Source organism: Penicillium longicatenatum, assembly GCF_028827895.1.
Source record: "Penicillium longicatenatum strain IBT 33135 chromosome Unknown contig_2_segment0_segment0, whole genome shotgun sequence".
Taxonomy (NCBI): domain Eukaryota; kingdom Fungi; phylum Ascomycota; class Eurotiomycetes; order Eurotiales; family Aspergillaceae; genus Penicillium; species Penicillium longicatenatum.
In genome coordinates this window covers 6,506,029-6,528,294 of record NW_026643120.1, presented here as the reverse complement: position 1 = coordinate 6,528,294, position 22,266 = coordinate 6,506,029, and the positions used below count along the sequence as shown (strand labels likewise).

The 22,266-nt window shown below is 48.4% G+C and overlaps 6 protein-coding genes across 6 annotated transcripts; 3 read left to right on the top strand and 3 right to left on the bottom strand.

Annotated features, from left to right (window-relative positions):
• Positions 1-2,459: 2,459 nt before the first annotated feature.
• Positions 2,460-10,045, top strand: ags2 (alpha-1,3-glucan synthase Ags2; the record flags this gene model as incomplete). The annotated part of the gene is made up of 6 exons (XM_057115373.1): positions 2,460-2,822; positions 2,876-3,051; positions 3,111-9,101; positions 9,168-9,373; positions 9,423-9,933; positions 9,997-10,045. 6 exons carry the CDS (start codon positions 2,460-2,462, stop codon positions 10,043-10,045), a joined length of 7,296 nt encoding a protein of 2,431 aa, XP_056975513.1.
• Positions 10,046-10,531: 486 nt separating this feature from the next.
• Positions 10,532-13,099, bottom strand: luA (3-isopropylmalate dehydratase LEU1; the record flags this gene model as incomplete). The annotated part of the gene is made up of 3 exons (XM_057115372.1): positions 12,896-13,099; positions 12,721-12,827; positions 10,532-12,649 (listed from the first exon to the last, which is right to left on the bottom strand). The coding sequence occupies exons 1-3, from the start codon at positions 12,993-12,995 to the stop codon at positions 10,532-10,534; spliced, it is 2,325 nt and encodes a 774-aa protein (XP_056975512.1). The 5' UTR covers positions 12,996-13,099.
• Positions 13,100-13,983: 884 nt separating this feature from the next.
• On the bottom strand, positions 13,984-15,457 carry N7484_004951 (zinc-binding alcohol dehydrogenase family protein; the record flags this gene model as incomplete). The annotated part of the gene is made up of 4 exons (XM_057115371.1): positions 13,984-14,522; positions 14,588-15,033; positions 15,088-15,128; positions 15,194-15,457. The coding sequence occupies 4 exons, from the start codon at positions 15,455-15,457 to the stop codon at positions 13,984-13,986; spliced, it is 1,290 nt and encodes a 429-aa protein (XP_056975511.1).
• Positions 15,458-17,167: 1,710 nt separating this feature from the next.
• Positions 17,168-18,751, top strand: N7484_004950 (DUF895 domain membrane protein; the record flags this gene model as incomplete). The annotated part of the gene is made up of 4 exons (XM_057115370.1): positions 17,168-17,243; positions 17,299-18,340; positions 18,400-18,496; positions 18,563-18,751. 4 exons carry the CDS (start codon positions 17,168-17,170, stop codon positions 18,749-18,751), a joined length of 1,404 nt encoding a protein of 467 aa, XP_056975510.1.
• Positions 18,752-18,923: 172 nt separating this feature from the next.
• Positions 18,924-20,452, bottom strand: N7484_004949 (UDP-N-acetylglucosamine--dolichyl-phosphate N-acetylglucosaminephosphotransferase; the record flags this gene model as incomplete). The annotated part of the gene is made up of 3 exons (XM_057115369.1): positions 18,924-19,904; positions 19,963-20,143; positions 20,214-20,452. 3 exons carry the CDS (start codon positions 20,450-20,452, stop codon positions 18,924-18,926), a joined length of 1,401 nt encoding a protein of 466 aa, XP_056975509.1.
• Positions 20,453-20,769: 317 nt separating this feature from the next.
• Positions 20,770-22,045, top strand: N7484_004948 (putative nuclear pore protein (SEH1); the record flags this gene model as incomplete). The annotated part of the gene is made up of 3 exons (XM_057115368.1): positions 20,770-20,979; positions 21,047-21,887; positions 21,939-22,045. 3 exons carry the CDS (start codon positions 20,770-20,772, stop codon positions 22,043-22,045), a joined length of 1,158 nt encoding a protein of 385 aa, XP_056975508.1.
• Positions 22,046-22,266: the final 221 nt, after the last annotated feature.

Below are 22,266 nucleotides of genomic sequence, written 5' to 3'. Positions count from 1 at the left end.
CCAAACCTAAAATTGGAAGCTCCGAGTCTGTCCAATGGTTGTTTGTGTCTCACAAAGGGTCGAATGAGCACACGACGGATTTCGAATAATGTCGATCAGTGACTAGATGCATAATCACACAGATCCTCCACGCCTTGCGTTATCTGATAGAAGCGGTCAGAAGGACATATGTCTCGATTTCTGACCGTCGTATTATTGAAATTGAGATGAACAATGTTACTGAATATCTGTAGTGCAAATCCCGGACTCGACCAATCCTTTACCTCGACCCCAGTGGATCAATCACAATACTCAATACTTTACGCTTTACATCGCCACATGTAGGTATCGGGGAGGTGCATACGCCTTGCCGAGAAAGACATTGAAACCAAGGGTCCTAAGGCTATGTAACACCTCTTACTAACTGATGCAATTTTTCAAGTCGAGGTAAAGAAACTTTACTATTACTATGCATCTACATGTGCGCCATCTGGTAGTTCCAAGAACTCTAAAGCGTCGTCATCAGAGATACGTCCACGCGGTAGCCCTATTAGAACCCTGGAAGATTGTTGTGGGCTGATATGGGTGAAGTTAGAGAGCATGTCTGACTCAATTGATTTGTATATCAGCAGACCGTTGACTGGTGAACGTCCTATCGGCTATAATTCTGGTCATTTCTAGGCATGCAACTTACGGGTTATGGCATTCAAATGGTTTATTAGCCAATCAATATCATATCTATAATGATTGTCTGTTTGTGCTAGCACAGACAGAGAGCAATGAATACAAAGGCGTTTTTGAAGCCCATGGCACAAATTGCAGCCATCCTCGAGGGTGAAAATGTGTGACGAGTAGGGTGGGTCCTTCGATGAAGGCCTCGGCTTTGATTATACTTTCGAAACGTGACTATAGACAAATCTTACGAGCTTTACATAATATACTGATTTGGTCTCCTCTTCTATGAAATGAGAACATATAAGTTACTTCATAAAAGCTGCGGAGGAAAGTGGTAGGCACGAAACGTGCCATTACTCAGCCTTCTTTGCCAATGGAAATAATACTAAGCGATAATCTTCAGCGACTATGAGCCCTTGCATGCGATCAAACTCGCTATAGATGGGATACAGGGATTGTAAGCACGTCCTCATTGTATCCCCGATCTCGCCGGCCACACATGTCACAGCGGTCGAAATATAAATCCAGATCCCCGATGCGACCTAATGAAAGTATTAATCCTCCAGCAGCCGAATTTGTGAAGGTTTCGGGAGAATAGTATTTACCCCTGGATATAAAGATAACAGAAGCACCTGAAGTCAAGCCTCGAGTGATACTGTAAGTACCGGCACTCAGCAATGCATTAAGTACCTATATCAAAATCTTACTAAATAGAGTCAACGAAAGCAGAACAAACACAGCGGATATTTCAAGCGCGATATTTCAGGCTCCATCACAGTCGATGTTGAAACTGGACCGATATTCGATCGACGCTGCATGTTTTGCTTTTCTCGTCTTTGTCTTTCCCTACTCGCATGGTCCCTTATCATCCTTGAGAATGTACCACCGTACCCTGTCATACAGACACTGCATGTCTTGCACATTGGGTCTTATCGAGCCACAGCTATTCCATGCTGGCCGTCGGTAATGCAAAGAGCTATGGATGTTGCCAGGAGCTTCTGAACGAGGGCGTCGCGTCGTGAGACAGTGGTGAACTTTGTCGTCTGAGCTCAATTGCCTTTGAGATAGTATTCGTCGACCGAGTGCCCATTCAAACCCCGAAAGTTCCAGATGTACCCTGAGGTCTCTGCCTCCTATCAGCAGTCACTTTGACACCGTTCATTCCGGCGTCAAGAACCTCTGGCCCCAGAATCTATTGGTCTGCGATGGTATTATCAAATCATGTACTTGCGGTGAGAAAAGTGACTTAAGACTCGCTTCAGAGCATGCAGTCAGAGCTAGATTTGGGATTGTTTTTTTGTTGCTGATTTGCCACAATTTCACCTATTTCTACTAAACGCCCCGCAAGGTTCCTCCCTCTTGTTCGTTTTCTCTTTGGCTTTTGCAGACTGGTCCAATCCTTGAGCGACTTGAAGGTCATTCCGGCAGGGTATACTTGAAGCATCCTAAAGCTCGCTCTTACATTCGTTACTCTTATCTATTCAGTAACACTCGTCCTTCGCGCCTCGTCGCCATCAAAGTATATGCGTTGCATAAGGTTTCAATCTCTATACGATTTGCCTATTGAGTCTGTCATACCTATATGTTTATCCCTGGCTTGTAAATATCTCTCTCTTTCTTCAGGCACATTGCCATACATTCTTCCTAATGATATTTGATGGACTAACTAACCAAGAATAAAACAGGAACACGGCTGCAGACATTCCTTCATCACCATCGTATCTGGCATAGTTGATTCTTTTATACCTTTCGGCTAGAAAAAAATCCCATGTTGCCAACACGGAGCTTCTGATTTGTGGTTCTTGATGTTCGTGACGATGTATTGGAAACGCACAAGCTTTGTGCTTGCTCACCTCGCGGCCGTGGTATCATGTTGGCCTTATGATGATGCCCTCACTGAATATAACCTCAACGAAAATCAGACAGCAACCAACCCGGCCGAGTACTGGGGAGAATGGCCCAATCATACATACCACCCATCACCAGAAAACTGGCGCTTCCCCATATATACTCTTTTTCTCGATCGATTCGTGAACGGTGATCCAACCAATGACAACATCAATGGAACACTCTTTGAGCATGATTTGGACTCCAACCAGATGCGTCATGGTGGTGATGTCGCTGGACTGATTGACACGCTTGATTATTTACAAGGAATGGGCATCAAGGTAAGTTGATCTGTAATTCTTGACGGGAAATTTCTTTTGCTGAGTCTTTGAAGGGAATATATCTTGCTGGCCTTGTTTTGATGAACCAGCCTTGGGGCGCAGACGGCTATTCTGCATTGGATACCACATTGCTAGATCAACATTTCGGCACTATTGATACTTGGCGAGCTGCAATCACAGAGATCCATGACCGTGGCATGTATGTGATTTTCGACAACACGGTGGCAACGTAAGTGACTTCAAACGTATCATACTATCAGCCTTTAATAGGGTCCTGACATATATCAGTATGGGCGATCTGATTGGTTTTGACGGATACCTCAATACGACCACACCATTCTCAGTCAAAGAACACAAAGCGCAATGGAAGTCAGACCGTCAATATGTCGACTATAACTTTGGGAACTCCTACAATGATACTTGTGAATACCCTCGTTTTTGGAATGAGACTGGCTACCTAGTAGACCAGTATGTTCGCGACGAATTAAAAGGCTGTTACGACAGTGACTTCGACCAATACGGCGACATCGAAGCGTTTGGTGTCTACCCAGACTGGCAACGTGAACTTGCCAAATTCGCATCTGTACAGGACCGTTTACGCGAATGGGTACCTACAGTCAGAGAGCGAATCATTAAGCACTCGTGTATGATCATCTCTTCACTCGACATTGATGGCTTCCGGTATGACAAGGCTACACAAGCCACGGTTGATGCCTTGGGCGATATATCTGGCGCCTATCGTGACTGTGCTCGGCGAGTTGGCAAGGAGAACTTTTTCCTACCAGGAGAAATTACCAGCGGAAACACTCTGGGCTCGGTCTTCTTGGGGCGGGGTAGGCAGCCAGATATGGTGCCTAAGACGCTTGATCAGGCTTTTCGTCTCACGAACTCTTCTGATACTCTGTACTTCCTGCGGGATGAAAATAAGCAGGCTATCGATGGAGCTGCTTTTCATTACTCCATTTATCGCTCCCTCACTCGCTTTCTTGGCATGGATGGCAATTTGGCCGCTGGCTATGATGTCCCAGTCAATTGGACAGAAGCTTGGTACGATATGGTGCTCACCAATGACCTTGTCAACGCGAATACTGGCAAGTTTGATCCCCGCCACATGTACGGGGCAACAAATCAAGATGTTTTCCGATGGCCGGCTGTGGAGTATGGACTCGAGAGACAGCTACTAGCTCTTTTCATTACAACACTACACATGCCCGGCATTCCACTACTACTCTGGGGTGAAGAACAAGCATTTCATACTTTGGATGCATTGGCTTCCAATTATATTTATGGTCGGCAAGCGATGTCGCCTGCGACTGCTTGGAAAACTCATGGCTGCTTCAGCCTCAACTCGACTCAATACTTTGACTGGCCAATCAAGTCTGGCCGAGATGCCTGCCACGATGAGAGTGTCACATACGACCATCGAGATCCCTCGCACCCCATCAGGAACACGATCAAGCATATGTACCAGATGCGGGAGGACTATCCGGCTATGAACGATGGTTGGTGGATCCAGTTGCTGTCTAATCAAACTCATGATGTTTACTATCCTGGTTCGAATGGAATCGCGACTGAAACGGGCATGTGGTCTGTTCTAAGAAGTCCTTACACTCAAAAGCAAGATCTTGGGAAAGCAGGGAATCAGACTGTCTGGTTTGTGTACCAGAATGACAATCACACAGTCACATACGACTTTGATTGTTCCGATCCCAACCGGGCGCTTATTGCTCCCTTCGGGACGAATACCACAGTCAAAAATTTGTTCTATCCACATGACGAACTGACCCTGGAGAAAAGTACCACCAAGCTGCACCTCAACGCTTCTTCAGTATGGAATGGCTGTCTGAGCAATTTAACCCTTCGTGCTTATGAATTCAGGGCCTACGTCCCTAAAAGCAAATTCCACCCTCCACGGCCTATGATCACGAAATTCACTCCAGGCCACGATGTTCCAGTGCTTTCCAAAGCCCAACCTGGAGAAAGTGAGAATCTTCAGATTGGTTTATACTTCTCCACGGAAATGAACTGCAGCACGGTCACTCAAGCCATCACCCTTGAATCAACAACAGAAACTGGGGAGACGCCTTCAATTGATAAGAACACCATCAATTGCCGACTTGTGAACCCGGAATATTCAAATCTCACTGGCCATATACCCAGCGCCTGGGCATGGACAGCGACTCTAAATGGGGTATATAACGGAGTGCACCGACTGACCGTCAGCAACGTGACCAGTAGCGACGGAAGGAAAACTAACGCCATCGATCACTTTTTGATTCGTATCGGGCAGCATGACAATCCGATAACTTTCACATCTGCCAATTACTCCAGCAGCTTGCTTCACAAACACGAGAACGGCTCACTGTTCATTCAACAACATGCAGCAGGGGCCGATCTGTATCGGTACTCAACCAACTGGGGCAGCACATTTTCAAAATGGCTTCCGTACCAAGGCGGCAACCACACGATTGAAAAACAGCATTGGTCAGGAACAAAGGCCCAAGAGTGGAAGGGGGAGCACGTTCGTGTTGAATACTGGAATCGTTTTACGGGAAGCAGCGATTACGTTCAGCAAGGTGATACCCCTGACTGGGACGCTGGAATGCCACGACGATTCCCTCATTTATTCTTCAATGGGCCGTTTAATGAATATGGTTATGATGCTGGATTGCCGAATGCCGTGAAACAGGCTGCCGATCGTTTATGGAAATTCCGATTTATGGCCGAGTGGCCTGCGCAGGGCCAACTGAACGTCTGGGGAATTAATCCGAATGGACAACCTGATCAGGGCTATATTTTTGGAGACTCAGACGGAGATTCCGTCTTAGATCGTCTTCCTCCTTCTTCGCTCAAAACGACAGCAATAAACATCACGCGTCCTCCGCCTAGTCCACATCTAGCGTGGAGAATCGAACTTGATGATGCGACATTGAAGTTCAAGCTTGTGCCCGCGGGATCAAAATATGTCCAAATGGCGCTCTTTTTCATGCTTTGGATCATCCCCGTTCTAAGTGCTGTGGCATGTGCGACCGTTTTCATGAAGTCATTCTACCGTATCAAATTCAATCAGGTCGGTGTGAGTGAGAAGAAAACCTTGATCTCAATGGACGTTCTCAACAGATTCAAGCTCGACAATGTGGAGGCCGGAGGGTCCAGAAACTTTTTTGTCCGCTTGGCGAACAAGTCCAAATTCTTGCAAAGCAACTCAGCTTTTGGCAACCGAACATCTCAACGACGCAAGGTTCTGGTCGCAACAATGGAATATGATGTCGACGACTGGGGAATCAAAATCAAGATTGGCGGACTGGGCGTGATGGCACAATTAATGGGAAAGCAGCTCGGGCACGAAGACCTTATTTGGGTCATTCCTTGTGTCGGGGGTGTGGAATATCCCATTGATAAACCGGCCGAATCCATGTTTGTAATGATCCTTGGAAACTCATACGAGGTCAAAATCCAGTATCACTACTTGAGAAACATCACCTATGTCCTGTTGGATGCCCCCGTCTTTCGTCAACAAACTGTTGGAGAACCTTACCCGGCACGCATGGATGATATGGACAGCGCGATCTATTACTCTGCGTGGAATCAATGTATTGCTCAGGCCATGAAGCGATTTCCTATCGACTTGTACCACATCAATGACTACCACGGAGCGATTGCTCCGCTCTACCAGCTTCCTGAGACGATCCCAGTTTGCCTTTCACTACACAACGCCGAATTTCAAGGATTGTGGCCAATGCGAACACAGAAAGAAAAGAGTGAGGTGTGCTCCGTATTCAATCTCGATATAGATGTCGTCACTCGCTATGTTCAGTTTGGTGAAATCTTCAATCTATTGCATGCTGGTGCGAGTTATCTACGTCTCCACCAGCAAGGCTTCGGAGCAGTTGGAGTGTCAAAGAAGTATGGAAAGCGGTCATATGCGAGATACCCAATCTTCTGGGGTCTACGAAAAGTTGGCAATTTGCCTAATCCTGATCCCTCCGATACAGGTGAATGGAAGAAGGAACTGCCTAAAGAAAGCGAGATCAGCGTGGACAACGAATTCGAACTCGGCAGAGCTGAGACCAAGCGCCAAGCACAAGAATGGGCTGGTCTTGAACAGGCGCCTAATGCTGACCTTCTTGTCTTCGTGGGAAGATGGTCTATGCAGAAAGGTATAGACCTCATTGCCGATGTTATGCCAGGCGTTCTTGACGCGCGACCAAATGTCCAGCTGATTTGTGTGGGCCCAGTCATTGATCTTTATGGTAAATTCGCCGCACTCAAACTGGACAGGCTGATGAAACTATACCCGGGCCGAGTGTGCTCAAAACCGCAATTCACAATTCTCCCTCCATTCGTTTTCTCGGGAGCAGAGTTTGCTTTGATCCCATCAAGAGATGAACCGTTTGGTCTTGTAGCCGTCGAGTTTGGCCGCAAAGGTGCTCTTGGTATCGGCGCTCGAGTCGGAGGACTTGGACAAATGCCTGGTTGGTGGTATACTGTTGAGTCCACGACAACCTCCCACCTGATTAAACAATTCAAGCTTGCGATTGACAGCGCTTTGAACTCCAAGCCTGAGACGAGAGCCATGATGCGCGCAAGGTCGGCTAAACAACGGTTCCCAGTCGCGCAGTGGATTGAAGATCTGGAAATCCTTCAGTCAACAGCTATGCGCGTTCACAACAAGGAACGTGCCAAGTCACAGTCTCAATCCTCTGCGGCGTCGGCGTATAATGCTATTTACGGAATGATGACACCCCAGGCTGCGGTGTCAACAAAATCTAATGCGTCCAGCGGTACCCTTACCCCACCTTTGCAGTCGAGTCGTCCTGGGACGATGGGCTCAATGCAAAGGAACTCCGTTGTCTACAGCCGTGATCCCAGCCCCGGTGGCGAAAGTAGACCAAAATCAGGTCTCAGCCGCCAGGTGTCCTTCGGGATCCGGCCTGTCTCTGCTCCGCTAGAAAGCCGTGGACGACGGGATCCTAGTAAAGGCGGTTTTGAAGATGTGGATGAGAACGGAGAAGGGTCTTCTAGTACTCCATCCCCAGTCGCTGAGGACGACAGTGATGATGAGATCCTGTCCACCATATACGGCGAAGACGATTATACTATAGGACCTGAAATGCTCGAGACTGGACGCCGAATAGATACACCTCCCCCGGGCGCTCAGCTTGCTGGAATTCCTCTGACTCGTGAAGTTCTCTCAGCTCGCCATGCAAATCAACCCTCTGCCCGCTCCAGTGGCACACCATCCAGCTCCGCTGCGCCAAGCACGACAGGGACGGATGATACTCTTCTTCCGCCATCCCGACCTTGGGCAGATGCAGGGAACCGTCTAAGTAATGCGTCACAGCTTTCATTTGACTCGGTTGTTGGTGACAAAAAGGATTACAAACTTCAAAAGGTGGATCCTACCTTCACGGACAGCAATGGCGAGTTCTACCGAGCATTCGAAAAGAAACTCGATGATCTCAATGGCTCGAACTCCGATTCCCAATTATGCATTGAGCAATACCTCGAAAAGAGTGAAAAGAAATGGTTCGACCGGTTCAGAGATGCTCGCCTTGGGCGAAACCAATCTCCAGCTGCATCTGTGCAATTTGCCAAAAATGGCAGTGGTTCCCCTTCAGGATCCATCAATAACGACGACTCAACATCTCACGAAAGCGGAGTCCCAGAAAGAAAAGAAGCTACCGGAGATGAGTTCTTCCTTGGAGAAGATTACGTCCCACCAACCGGACTCAAAAAATGGATGCAGATGCGCATTGGAGACTGGCCCGTTTATTCACTCTTCCTAGGTCTTGGTCAGATCATTGCTGCCAATTCTTACCAAATAACCCTACTCACAGGTGAAGTTGGTCAGACAGCAGAGAAGCTTTACGGAATCGCAACAGTCTACCTCATCACATCAATACTGTGGTGGCTTTTCTTCCGTTTCTACAAGTCTGTCCTTGTTCTTACTGTACCATGGTTCCTGTACGGCCTTGCATTCCTCATCATCGGTCTTGCCCATTATGAGCCTGATTCTTATGCTCGGGGTTGGCTCCAGAATGTTGGCAGTGGTATCTATGCCGCTGCCTCGTCCAGTGGCTCTATCTTCTTTGCGCTGAATTTCGGTGATGAGAGTGGTGCTCCGGTCAAGAAGTGGGTTTTCCGTGCTTGTCTTATTCAAGGCACACAGCAAGCCTATGTCATTGCTCTTTGGTATTGGGGTTCAACACTGACCAAAGCGTCCAACGCCGGTGTTGCCGATATCCAAGGAAATGTCACGAACACTTGGAGAATGACGTGCGTATATCTTACAGACCTCCTAGTCAGCTATAAGGGACTACTTCAAGCTAATAACTACCATAGGGCTGCCTGTACGCCGATTACAATATTCTTGTGGAGCGTCGGACTGATCGTATACTTTGGCTTGCCAAACTACTACCGCCAAACACCGGGTAAAGTCCCATCATTCTACAAATCCGTCTTCCGGCGAAAGATCGTGCTCTGGAACTGGGTTGTCGTTATCCTCCAGAACTTCTTCTTGAGTGCTCCATATGGTCGAAACTGGAATTGTAAGTCTAAGTCATATTTATGATCCAAACCATCACCTAACATTTCTAGTCCTCTGGATATCCAACCACGCAAAACCATGGCAAATCCTCCTCCTCTGTGTGGCATTTTTCGGTTTCGCCTGGATAGCAATCCTATTCGGTCTAGCCTGGGTCTCCCGATACCATAGCTGGATTCTACCAATAGTAGCGTGTGGTCTCGGCGCACCACGTTGGGCCCAAATATGGTGGGGAACGTCAGGATCCGGTCTTTATCTCCCTTGGGCAGGTAGTTACACCTCCGGAGCACTAGTATCCCGGAGTCTGTGGCTATGGCTTGGTGTCCTCGACGCACTGCAGGGTCTGGGATTCGGCATGATTCTCTTGCAGACTCTGACGCGGATGCATATTTGTTTTACATTGCTTGTTTCGCAGGTTCTGGGTTCAATCGCCACTATTTGTGCGAGGTCGTTTGCGCCTAATAGGATTGGTCCTGGGCCTATCTCGCCTGATATTACGGCTGGTGCGGATGCATTGGCTAATGGTTGGTTTTGGATTGCGCTTATATGCCAACTTTCGATCTGGTGAGTGGCTGTGAAGCTTCTTTGAGTGGTCTGTTGGGTTTTGACTCGTCTGACTTTATTTAGTGCCGGCTTCCTCATGTTCTTCCGTCGTGAACAACTCTCCAAGCCTTGATTTGAGCCCGGAGACAATTGATTTGTTTGTTTTTTTTTGGTTTGCAAATGCCTGGTAGGACAAGGGTATTCGGGTTAATAAGTGGGATGGGTCATAGTCTGTCAAGCTTTTGCTTGCTTTACACACGTCTCTTTCTTTTGTTGATTGTTATTTGCTATTCATTCTTGTCTACGATATCTATCTTAATATAATGACCTCGCAGCCCGGCTCAGAGCAAAAAGAAATATACGGACACTTTAACGGGAGAGTCATTTGGAATTCATAATTCGTTCTCATTGAGATTCGTAGATAGCCAGTAGAAGATGCGAGTAGTCCAAAACTAACTAACCCCGAAACATGAAATGCAGGCGGACAAATATAAGGGGGAATATCGTTCTTTGAAAGAAATTCAAAAGCCAGGAGAGCCTGAAGCTCCTATTACAATTTACCGTATCCATATCCAATGCGATCACCCACAGCGCCTTTTTAGAAAGCATCAATATGAGCTTACCACTCCAGTGGCTCACCCTTCACGTCACCCCGGTTGGTCTTGGGAACAGCGGCAGCGTTGATGCGAGTGGCACCACCGCGGGTACCGCGCTTAAGGTAGGCAGATCCATCCAACCAGGGGGTCTCAAGGCTGCGCTTAGCCTCGAAAGTGCGGATCTTGCCTTCCATCTGAAGGGTCAGACCAATATCATCGAGACCGTTGGTGAGGCAGTGTCTCCGGAAAGTATCGACCTCGAAGCCAATGATCTTGTTGCCCTCGGAATCCTTGATCTCCTGGCTGACGAGATCAACCTCGATCTCACGGCCAGCCTGGGCCTCAGCAGCGATCTTGGCAAGAGCAGCCTCGTCAGAGACAACGACAGGAAGCATGCCGTTCTTGAAGGTGTTGTTGTAGAAAATATCGGCGAAGGAGGGGGCAATAATGCACTTGATACCGAAGTCAAGCAGAGCCCAAGGGGCGTGCTCACGCGAACTACCACAACCGAAGTTGGGGCCGGTCACGACGAGGATCTTAGCATTGCGGTAGATACCCTGGTTCAAGACGAAGTCAGGGTTCTCGGTGCCATCAGCGTGGTAACGGAGCTCGTAGAAAGCGGCAGAGCCAAGACCGGTACGCTTGATGGTCTTGAGGAACTGCTTGGGGATAATGGCGTCGGTGTCGACGTTGGAGCGGTCGAGGGGAGCCGCGATACCCTTGAGGGTAAGGAACTTGGGGAGACCAGTACTGCTACCACCGCCGGCGGAGGAGTTAGTGTGGGGCTCGTTGTCAGCAGGCAAGTCGAGGACACGGTCGAGCTCGTCCTCGGTGACCGGGGAGTCGTAGGACTCGGCCTCGACGTCAAGAACGGGCTGGACCTTGGCGACAACGGGGCTGGAGACCACGTGCTCGCGGATGTCGGTAAGTTTACCGGTAATGGCAGCAATAGCGGCCATGGCGGGGGACATCAGGTGAGTGCGACCCTTGGCACCCTGGCGACCCTCGAAGTTGCGGTTGGAGGTACTAGCACAGCGCTCCTGGGGAGACAGAATGTCGGGGTTCATACCCAGACACATGGAGCAACCAGCCTCACGCCACTCAAATCCAGCATCGGTGAAAATCTTGTCCAGACCTTCAGCCTCAGCCTGCTGCTTGACCAGACCCGAACCGGGGACGATCATAGCACGCTTGATGTTCGCAGCAATCTGCTTGCCTCGGACGATCTTAGCGGCGGCGCGCAGGTCCTCGATACGAGAGTTAGTGCAAGATCCAATGAAGACCTTGTCGACGGGAATTTCGGTCATGGGGACACCGGAGGTGAGACCCATGTACTCCAGAGCACGCTCGCAAGCAAGCTTGCGGGCCGGGTCTTCGAAGTCATCGGGACTGGGAACGACACCTGTGATGGGGACCACGTCCTGAGGAGAAGTACCCCAAGAGATGGTCGGGATGATATCCTTGCCATCCAGGAAAACGTCAACATCGTACTTGGCGTCAGGGTCAGACTTAAGAGTAGACCAGTAGGCGACGGCACGGTTCCACTCGGCGCTGCCGTACTTGGGAGCCAGAGGACGGCCCTTAAGGTACTCAAATGTAATCTCGTCGGGCGCAATCATACCAGCACGTGCACCACCCTCAATGGACATGTTACAGATAGACATACGGGCCTCCATGCTGAGCTTGCGAATGACAGATCCGCAGAACTCAATGACGGCACCGGTACCACCAGCGGTTCCGATAACACCAATAATGTGGAGAACAACGTCCTTGCTGGTCACACCGGCAGGGAGCTCGCCATCGACCTGGACACGCATGTTCTTGCTTCGGCGGGTAAGGAGAGTCTGGGTTGCGAGGACGTGCTCGACCTCACTGGTTCCGATACCGAAAGCCAGGGAGCCGAAGGCACCGTGGGTGGAGGTGTGGGAGTCACCGCAGACGACGGTGGTGCCGGGAAGAGTGAAACCCTGCTCGGGGCCAATAACGTGAACGATACCCTGACGCTTGTCACTCATACCGAAGTAGGTGAGGCCGAAGTCCTTGACGTTCTCCTCGAGGGTGGTGCATTGCAGGCGAGAGTCGGTTTCTTGGATGAAAGTTTCGGCGTTCTTGAACTCTTTCCGGGAAGATGTAGGAATGTTCTATGTGTTTGAGACAGCAATTAGAGACCGGTCGATTTAGCACAAAGAAGGTGAAGCTGGTTTGTACGTACGTGGTCGACAGTCACCAGAGTGCAGTCAGGGCGGCGGACTGGGCGGCCGGCATTCTTAAGACCCTCAAAAGCCTGAGGGGAGGTCACCTCGTGGACAAGGTGACGATCTGTTCACATTCAACAGTTAGACAATGCGACCCTTGCCAATGGTAAGGGGAAAAAACAATCGTCATACCGATATACAGAAGGCAAGTGCCATCTTCTTGCTCATTGACAATGTGGTCAGCGAAGACCTTGTCGTACAAGGTCCTCGGTTTTGTCTCAACGGAAGGCATTTTGAATTCGTGTGTGATATCAATGGTCGGGGTAGCAAGAGTTGCAGACTTATATTTTGCAGCCACCGCGATGTCGCTGGGGAACAGCTCGAGGGGCAACGCCGACTTCGGTCGGTCAGCGGCCAATATTTACGGTTTTATTGGTTGAAGTGGCAAATCCGGTGGATCCCGACATCGGCATACTGAAAACTGCTGTCGCGGCTAGCGGCGCTTCCGGACGGAGAAACCTCCCATTGACTCATGTCTAGATCTTCTTCTACGAAAAAATCATGATATTCAGACTTGTGGCAATTAGATCACTGCGATGGTAGAATCTTCCAATGGTTTAAAAGAAGTGATTGGGATCTTATCGTGCATTTCTTTCAACGACTGATAGTAGTACATGACGTAGACGACCGATTCCGGGGAGTGTCAAAGTAATCCTCTGGAAGTGATTGGCTCCATTCGCCGGGGTCCGATCGGCCCCCGCTTAAAACTTCATGCCGACTGCAGAAGGAAAGTGGGGTGTAGCGGTAACGGATTGGAGGGGTTCCAAGTTGAAATGGGGTAAAGAAACACTTAGCTGGGTATGGAGTACTCTAGTACATATTTCCGATGCTGGTTTGGTCAAAGAAAAAAACAATTCTATTCAAGTATATATCCGGAACTCGGCAATCCAACGTGTCCTCTAAAGAAGATCAAGTATTCTTCGGTCCCACCCAGTCTGCATTGATGTTCAATATTTTCGAGGAGTTGGTGCTCAGTTCCCCCCAGCCAATATATCAATAGCCAAGAGTCTTCACAAACTCAATCGGGAGGCTATACATCACATGGACCCACCATGGAATAATACAGTGGAATGAATTTCTATCTATCTCTCAGGGCAAAATAACGTATATTCCCAAAATTCCTATCCCGAGATGTCAATATCTAGGACATATCTGATTTGTCTAAAACAGTCAACACTTTATGTAAATACTTTCTCATAAAACCGTAGACAACCCATAGATTAGGGCCGAGACTCCTCCGAGCCCAAATCAACCACAATCCTCTTCCCAGAAACCGTCCCACTTCGCAGAATGTCCAGAGCAGCATTGATACCCTCCAATCCACCCTCTGCACGAACAATTTCCGGCAGGGTCAAGGTACTCGATTGCAGCAAACTCTCCAGCCAGGTAACCATACTCTCACCTACTGCAGGTGCACTGTGAAAAAGCTTAATGGGCACAGTATGGTATTTAATGCCAGGATTCCGCTCCTTGGGCAGACCAGTAAGCCCTAAGAGATGGGCATTTCCCGAAGCATCCAGTGTCTTCTCGAGTATCGTGGCTGTATCCTTGCCAACAATATCAATAGCATACCTCAGCTTACCACCGGTAACCCCACGGATGATCTCCACTGCTCGATCTGTGTCGTGTCGATCGACCAGTAGATCGGCGCCGGATTCTAAGAGTTTGGCACCGTGTCGTGCAATATCTGCTACGCAGATCACTCGTAGACCGGCAAGCTTTGCTAGTTGAAGGGTCACCAGTCCGGTAGTTGTTGACGCTATAGAAGTATCGTCAGCTGTCTTATCCGTGGAGAGTAGGATGAGAAAATGGGAATTGCCTTACCCCCCCAGATTGCAAGCCAATCACCTCGCTGAGGCCGATCCGATTCATCATGGATAGCAAAAACTTCATCCTGAACATCGGCGGGAACATCATTCTTATTGAGTTGATTGACGACGTTCATCAGGTTGGGCCCTGGGGATTGTGTAAGACGGGAGAAGTCTAGTCCGAACGAGACGCCCAGGGCTAATACGGCGGCAACAAAGGCCACACCAAGTGAAGCCGATGCGTGGATAGATGTTGAAGATGGAATGCGCGCGGCGTTGAAGTCAGTGGCGATTGCGTATTCTTGGAAAGCTGCTTTTCTGATGTCTCGGTAATCTGTGGATGGCACGAGAACAATATCGCCTACACGGAGGCGGGAGGACTCGTTGGGGACTTGGAGTACAAGTCCTGCTAAGTCGCGCCCGTTAATCCATGGAAGACTGGGAATTCCAAAATTGTATGCTCTGTATTGTTGTAAGCGAGTGTTGCAATTTTTAGAAGAGAAAAGTGTCACATACGGCCCTTTCCAGTCGATCGGGTTCAGGCCGATCGCCAAAACCTGCCAGTGAATGGTAAGTATCCTGAACGCCGATCTCAACAAGAAATGATAGAGAAGGCACATACCTTGACAAGAACTTCTCCTGGGTGAAGGATGGAAGGAACGTGATGGTTATCTACCAAGGTATATTGTTCTCGGGCCGCCCTAAGTAACAGCACCCTTTGCTTCGCTTCCAAAGGAGTGATAAGCGTTGATGTTTGTTCATCTACCTTCGCGTGCGTTGTAGTAGGTATAGAATGCTGAAAGCGACTTTCAGAAGAAATACAACGATGGAAAGGGGACGGTTTATTTGACAGCTCCTCGAGCTGGAGACAAGTAGTGGTTGACATGATGCTGGGTGCTACCAAAGCCATAGTTTGAAATCAAAACCACAAGTAGACACGGGCACCAAGCCAGAGTCTATCTATATTCTATTGAGAGTTACCAGTACGGATCATTTCTCGGGCGAGAGATCTAGGCAACGCGCGCTCGCCACATTAGAGCGGGGAGCGTTGATATCAATGCTTACCAAAAGCACGCACATAGCGGGGCGCATCCGCTGAACACTTGACCCAAGGTATCCGGCGGAAAAGGCACTGATTAAAAGTATATTGGCTTACATTGAGACTGTTCCAGCCTATCCCAGGGTACCTAGACGTGTTCAGGATGCTGTGCATTGCTCATGGCGGGGCCTAGATGGCGTGATGGGGATTCCTCGTTGGCAGTCTCGGGGGAACGGGGGAGTGGTAGATCAGATTGAAAGATTAGTTTGATCGGCCTTGTGAATCTCCCGTTAATACCCCATAATTAGCTTACATTGGTGGGCCGACGTCTTTAGTATGAGTTGAGCTTTAGGGCAACTCCAAAAGAATCCAGATAAGTAAACCGACAAGAAAATTGAAAGGTGAAGGTGGACAACGACCTCATGAGCTGTGTGTAAAAAGATAACAATAGACTTTATCTTGTTCCGTTATGCTGATTACGTCTGAGCACCACAGTGAAGGTGCCTTTTGGACTTGAGTTGATGTGATCCGGGGTGGTGATGACGAAATATCGAGTTTGTTTGGTTGAAGTTTCAGGGGTGCATTTGAAGCCCCGGAGATTTCACCACTTTACGGTAATTATGAAATGAATTCTTGTAGCTAAGATCGACCCGGAATGTTATGTGTCCTGGATTGTTGTGAGTTCAAGGCTTTCGAGATTTATGTATTGCTGTTGTCACTATAACCTTGGAATCGTAGGCAATTAGGGCCAGCCACCGGAAGCTTCAAGAATGAACAGAACCCGGGAACGCCTTGCTTTCCGAACCGATATATGTCTTGGTCCGGAAAACCAGTACGAAAAAAAGTAAATATCCACGCTTTTATCATTATTAGTCACTGAAGCCCGCTACATCAACTGTTCAAGTGATACAACCATACATCCATCATCAGGACACTCAAAGTCAAGGCAGTCGCCATGTTGTCTAATTAAGCCCACTGACGGAACGAAGCTTTCTTGAGGTCTGCTTTGACATGTACCGAAGCCAGGCAAATAGTACTGTATCCATGCAGAGGTGGATGATCAAAGGTAACATATGGACACCCAAGCGACCGGTGATGCACATTTGGGCATAGACGTATAATCTCGAATACGGCAGGTATACATGAATTTTCTCTCGGCCGTAAAGAATTAACCATAAATAAGGCCACTTCACGATCGATAAAGAATGTTAAATAGCCAAATGCTAACAAATTACCTCCGATTCTCGCTTATACTCCAACATGACGTGTGTTGCAAGTCTTAAATTCGTGCGAGCACGTAATCTTGGCCAGAAACTACAACATCCCTGGAGTTTCAATGAATTATCCTTTACATGCATTTCTTTCAAAGCGGGGGATGGAATTTTTAAATGCCGATGTTGCCATGCCGCCGAAAGAAATGTCATGTCTGAGTGGAGAAATTTGATATTACAACGGACTAGTCTTCGAGATGGGAATTCAGCTTAATATATAAGGGTTCAGGGCCCAATTTCCTTGCAAATTTTCTTCGCTCTAGCTAGTATCTCATTTTTGCCCGTCATGACAATCATGGAGAAACGCACGCCTCCGAAAGATGAGGAGGTCAGCGACATATATGAGTTTCAGGTCGGGAAAGGTAAGCCCAACTTTCTCATCATAGAGTATTCAAACTCATTCACTTTACGTAATAGTGAAATGGTATCGCTCGACCTTCTACAATGCTCTCATCCTGGGCCTCTGTAATCTCCTCGCACCCGGTATATGGGGGGCCATGAACTCCCTAGGTGGCGGAGGCGAGGAGAAACCTTACCTCGTCAATGCAGCAAACGCATTAACCTTCGGTCTCATGGTGATATCTTGCTTCCTGGGCAGCGTCGTCGTCCGATTCATCGGCATAAAGTGGACCTTGATCATTGGAACAATGGGTTATGCGCCTTACGCCGCGGGACTATACACGAACAACCGCTTTGGAGATTCATGGCTAGTGATTCTGGGAGCAGCGCTCTGCGGTATCTCAGCAGGTATTTTCTGGATGGCTGAAGCTGCAATTGCACTCTCGTATCCCGAGCCATATAATCAAGGTCGCTTTTTGGGATTTTGGCTCAGCTTTCGTGTTGGAGGACAGATTTTGGGTGGTGCGATTAGCCTGGGCATCAATGCTAATCGCGCGACTGAGGGTAGCGTGTCGTACACCGTGTACATCATCTTCATTGTTCTTCAGGCCTTGGGACCATTTGCGGGATTGCTTCTGAATTCCCCATCTCGTGTGCAGCGAAAAGATGGAGTCCCCGTGCGATTGAGGGTGGATAACAGTGTGGGTTTCGAGATTAAGCAGATGATAAAGCTGTTTTTGAATCGAAAGTTCTTGCTGATCATTCCGTTTGTATGTCAGGCCGTTTATACTGAGGCAGTGATGTTCTCTTACGAGGACTTATGGCTCAGTGTGCGCGCAAGAGCTCTCGGCTCTTTTCTCAGTGGTGTGATTGCACTAATAGCAGGAAATATACTGGGTTCTTTCCTCGACAACAAATCAATTTCGCTCAAGACACGGACGAGATCTGCCTTCTTCTTTGTCGTTGGCTGGCAAGGGCTTTGCTGGATTTGGGCGACAGTGAACACGACAGAATTCAACAAGACGAACCCGGTGTACGACTGGGTTGACCCTGGGTTTGGGAAAGCTTTTGCTCTTTTCTTGTTTTGGGTTGCCGGTTTTCAACTCAATTATATGTATCTGTGAGTTTAATTTTGGAATTCCAGAACAAGTAGCTTGACTCTTGTTAATATCGACACAGGTTCTTTTTGGTCGGTAACTTGGCGGATGACGATGAGGAAGTCGTCCGAATCGCTGGTCTGTTGCGTGGAACTGAGTCAGCTGCGCAAGCTGTCAGTGTGAGTATTCTTCCGATCCTAGTTTTTTCTTCCAGTGCTGACTTGCTATCTTTTTCTCCCTTGCAGTATGGTCTCAGCAGTCTGACTGTCATGGCCGCCGTGGGAAGTGTTTACCTCAACTTTGTCTTGTGGGGAATTGCAATCTTACCTGCATGGCTCCTTGTCAAAGAAGTAGGAGATCTTCTTGGTGACAAGAAGCTTGAAAGAGAAGCTCGAGTGCTACGAGAACCATCTGATACTGTACTAGGTAACTGAGAGACTGCTGTCATAAAGATATATCCCTGGCCTTGTTTAGATGAACAGCAAATTCTATTTTTTGGCGAATGCTTCAAAACCTGTTATTCCGAATCGCCATCGGAAAATCAATATGTACAAATAACAGAGGATCGTAAACTGTGTCAATTTCCAGGGCATAGGCGCGAGATCTTTATGCCATAGACTGGAATGACAGGTTGTCAGTGTTGAACACTAGCAAAGCCAGCCGATGCCGCACAAACAATCCAACTAAACCACACACAATCTGGATTCCCACCATGTGCCATGCAAGAGTGTCCTCTCTCATGGGTCCCATCCACACGAGCCAAAGATTCAAAATAGTCAAATTCGTCGACTCGACAATCTTGCCGTCTTCGTTCTTGAGCACACGTACCAATCTAAGTTTGTGAAGGATTTCCAATGCTAACCCGACCAACGGGGAAGGAGGAACTGTCCACTCAGTAACAGAGGTCTCCAAAAGCCCAGTCGCAGCGTTAAATTTTGGCAATCGGTGGCGAGGGCAAGGGATTATATGAAACAGTTGGGGTGTGGAATACAAAAAGTTGAATATCTGGGGCACGAACAGCAGGAGCAAGGTCTTGCTGAAATGTCCAAGTATGCCCACAACCGCGAAGACCATGCCGGCAAAGTAACAGTAGGTGTCTCCCACAAACACTTTCGATGGATACCAGTTGTGACACAGAAGTGCAGCTGACACACCAATGAATGGGAGCAAGAAGTAGATGGAGAACAAGTGCGAGTCTGTAGCCGGGTTCGGGTATGGCGTGATCGGGGTCAGGTACAGTGCATCATTAAAAAGGAGTTGAACCGCAATCACCAGTGACTGAGCTACCTCAATGCCGTTGATGCCTGCGAACATGTTTATTGCATTCGGACAGAAAATGGCCACGGCTGCCATGTACATGTAATACAGCCATCCGAGGTCAATAAAACCTCCCAGGTATGCTTGTAGTGGCACTGGCACAACAACATGGGTGACACCGAAGTCGACAAAGTATACAATGAGCATGGGAATTGCTGAGAATGCAGGAATCAAGACCTTGTGTCGCCAGCGAATATCGAGCAAGTCGTCACCGATCCCAAGGATGACAATGCATTGCAAAGACAGCAGACCTGACAGGTATGATGCAAGCTATCAAGGATATTAGCTCGGCGCACCTTCTCATATGGATCATTACCATGAAACAAACCTTTCCATGAGGAAATCTGTGGAGATAACGACCCATCTCAATGTGTTGGTCTTCAATGACGACGTCGCGATTACCTCCGCCCGAGGTTGCGGCGACAATGTCCTTGTAGAAGGCAAACGGAATGAAAATTATCAGGGAGAGCAAATAAACCACGGCACATACAGCTCCCATAGTTTCAGGACTAATCCGTGAAGTAAGTTACTGATCGCAACGCCACAAACAATAAGCAAATAAGTGGAGTTTATACTTACATTTCGGGTTTTCTTGGCTTGGCCATATCCTTTCCCTTCAGCCCGGCCTTAATAAACACTGGTCCAAGCCATCGGATCATGCTAAAGGCGACCGCGAATGATATGCAAGTTAGTGCAATTGAGGCTATCAAGGGAGCACCGTCGCCCTGGAACGTGTTGACCAACACGCCGAGACCAGCTCCCACGAGGAGCAGCAGGCGCCATGTCTCCGTCCGAGAAAGTGTGCTTGAATTGTGCATCTTGAGCGATTGACCCCCACAAATCGAGGACCAATTCCAGCAAGAAAAGCGAACAAAAGAAGTGAACACCTTTCTTATGGAGCACGGCTTACGCAATGTGTCTTCATGCGGAAACCAAACTCGATAAGCTTATCGAATCTGCCCGTCGTATCTGACCGCCCTGGGGCGGCAGAGAACTGATGATCGCGGCCAAGTAAGGAAACCCGAGACACCTTTGTTTCATGTCACGCCATGCATATGTGGAAGTGAAGGCGCATTATTGGCCTATTGCTCATTCCTCCCGACCAAAGTTAGTCAAGGCAAATTAGCTGGTCCCAATGGGGGCAATAGAGCGCCCGGAGATGGCTGGTGGGTTCGCCGATTTCGATGCTGGCCACCGGGATCTCGTAACTGTCACCAAATTCAACTTCTACGGCAATCGCATCGTCACAGCCTCTGCTGATCATCGCATGAAAGTTTGGGACCTGAAAGATGGTCAGTGGCAATTGTTGGACACCTGGCGAGCCCATGACGCGGAGATTCGCGATGTAAGACCCAAGACCACAATACATCTGCTTGTGTCGCGTAGAAACGCGTTCTAATATACCATTATAGGCAACATGGAACGGTCCATTCACAGGCCAACATATTGCTAGTGTTGGAGAAGACATGAAACTCAAAATATGGCAGGAAGACGTAACACAGTCACCCAATTCTGGCCGGCGGTTTAGGTCTATCTTCCGCATGACAGCGCCCCACCGCCATCCATTTGTGTCGCTGGACTTTCGCAATATTGACCTGGAGTCATGGATGGCCGTGATTACCCGTGATGGCTATTTGATGGTCATGGAGCCTGTCAGCCCAGACAGTCTGGCAGAATGGCAACCAGTCGATCAGTTTCGAGTATGCGCAGCACCCGAACGTGGAGAAGAAACAAGTTTCAAGGTACAGTTTCACCACGACCCCACCGATATTACCCACTCTATTCAGCCGGAATCGGATCGGAAGAGTTTATCATTAGTTGTTGCGGCAATGGACTCTGTCAAAGTTTACCGCACCGATGCCAATAGACGTTTCTACCATGCCATTGAACTGAACGGACACGCCAGCTTGGTTAGAGATATTTCCTGGGCAAACGGCTCCGTACGAGGATATGACCTCATTGCTAGTGGTAGCAAGGATGGTCTGGTGCGCATCTTCGAAGTCTACACGACACCCATCAATCAAGGTTCCCAAAACCCTGGTTCCCGGAAGGCTGAACGGCGGCAGCAACAATCGCCATCTGTGCGTGCCACGTCGCAGTCAGGAATTGGGAGCGCCTTGGCAAACCAGGATACCGAATTGATGTCCAATCGCCAAGCCAGTGGCGATTCTTTGTTTAAGCATTCTTTCAAGCAAGTCGCATGCGTAGATAGTCGACATCTCGACGTGTGGCAGGTTGAATTCTCCTTTGCTGGTAAGTACTTACGTTCCCCAGTGATAATTTGCATTCTGATATTGTATCTAGGTGATTCCTTGATCTCTTCTGGGGATGATGGTGCTGTTCGATTCTGGAAGAAATCATTAGCTGGAGAGTGGCTTGAATTTGCTGAGACAGATCTGGCTGCCCAGTGAACCATAATATTCCATTGCTGGATGATCGAAAATCCAGTCCCCCTGAGACAACATTGATACCCTTGCACTTGTTTTCATAGCATTGATGTATACTTCATGTTCGAATTTTAATGATACTTGAGGCTTTTGAGACCCCTTGTTGGGCTTGGCGATTTCGTGGCAGGTGCGACTTCGAGTTCATATTCTTGGAATGCACCGATGCGTTCACAACTTCGATGTCT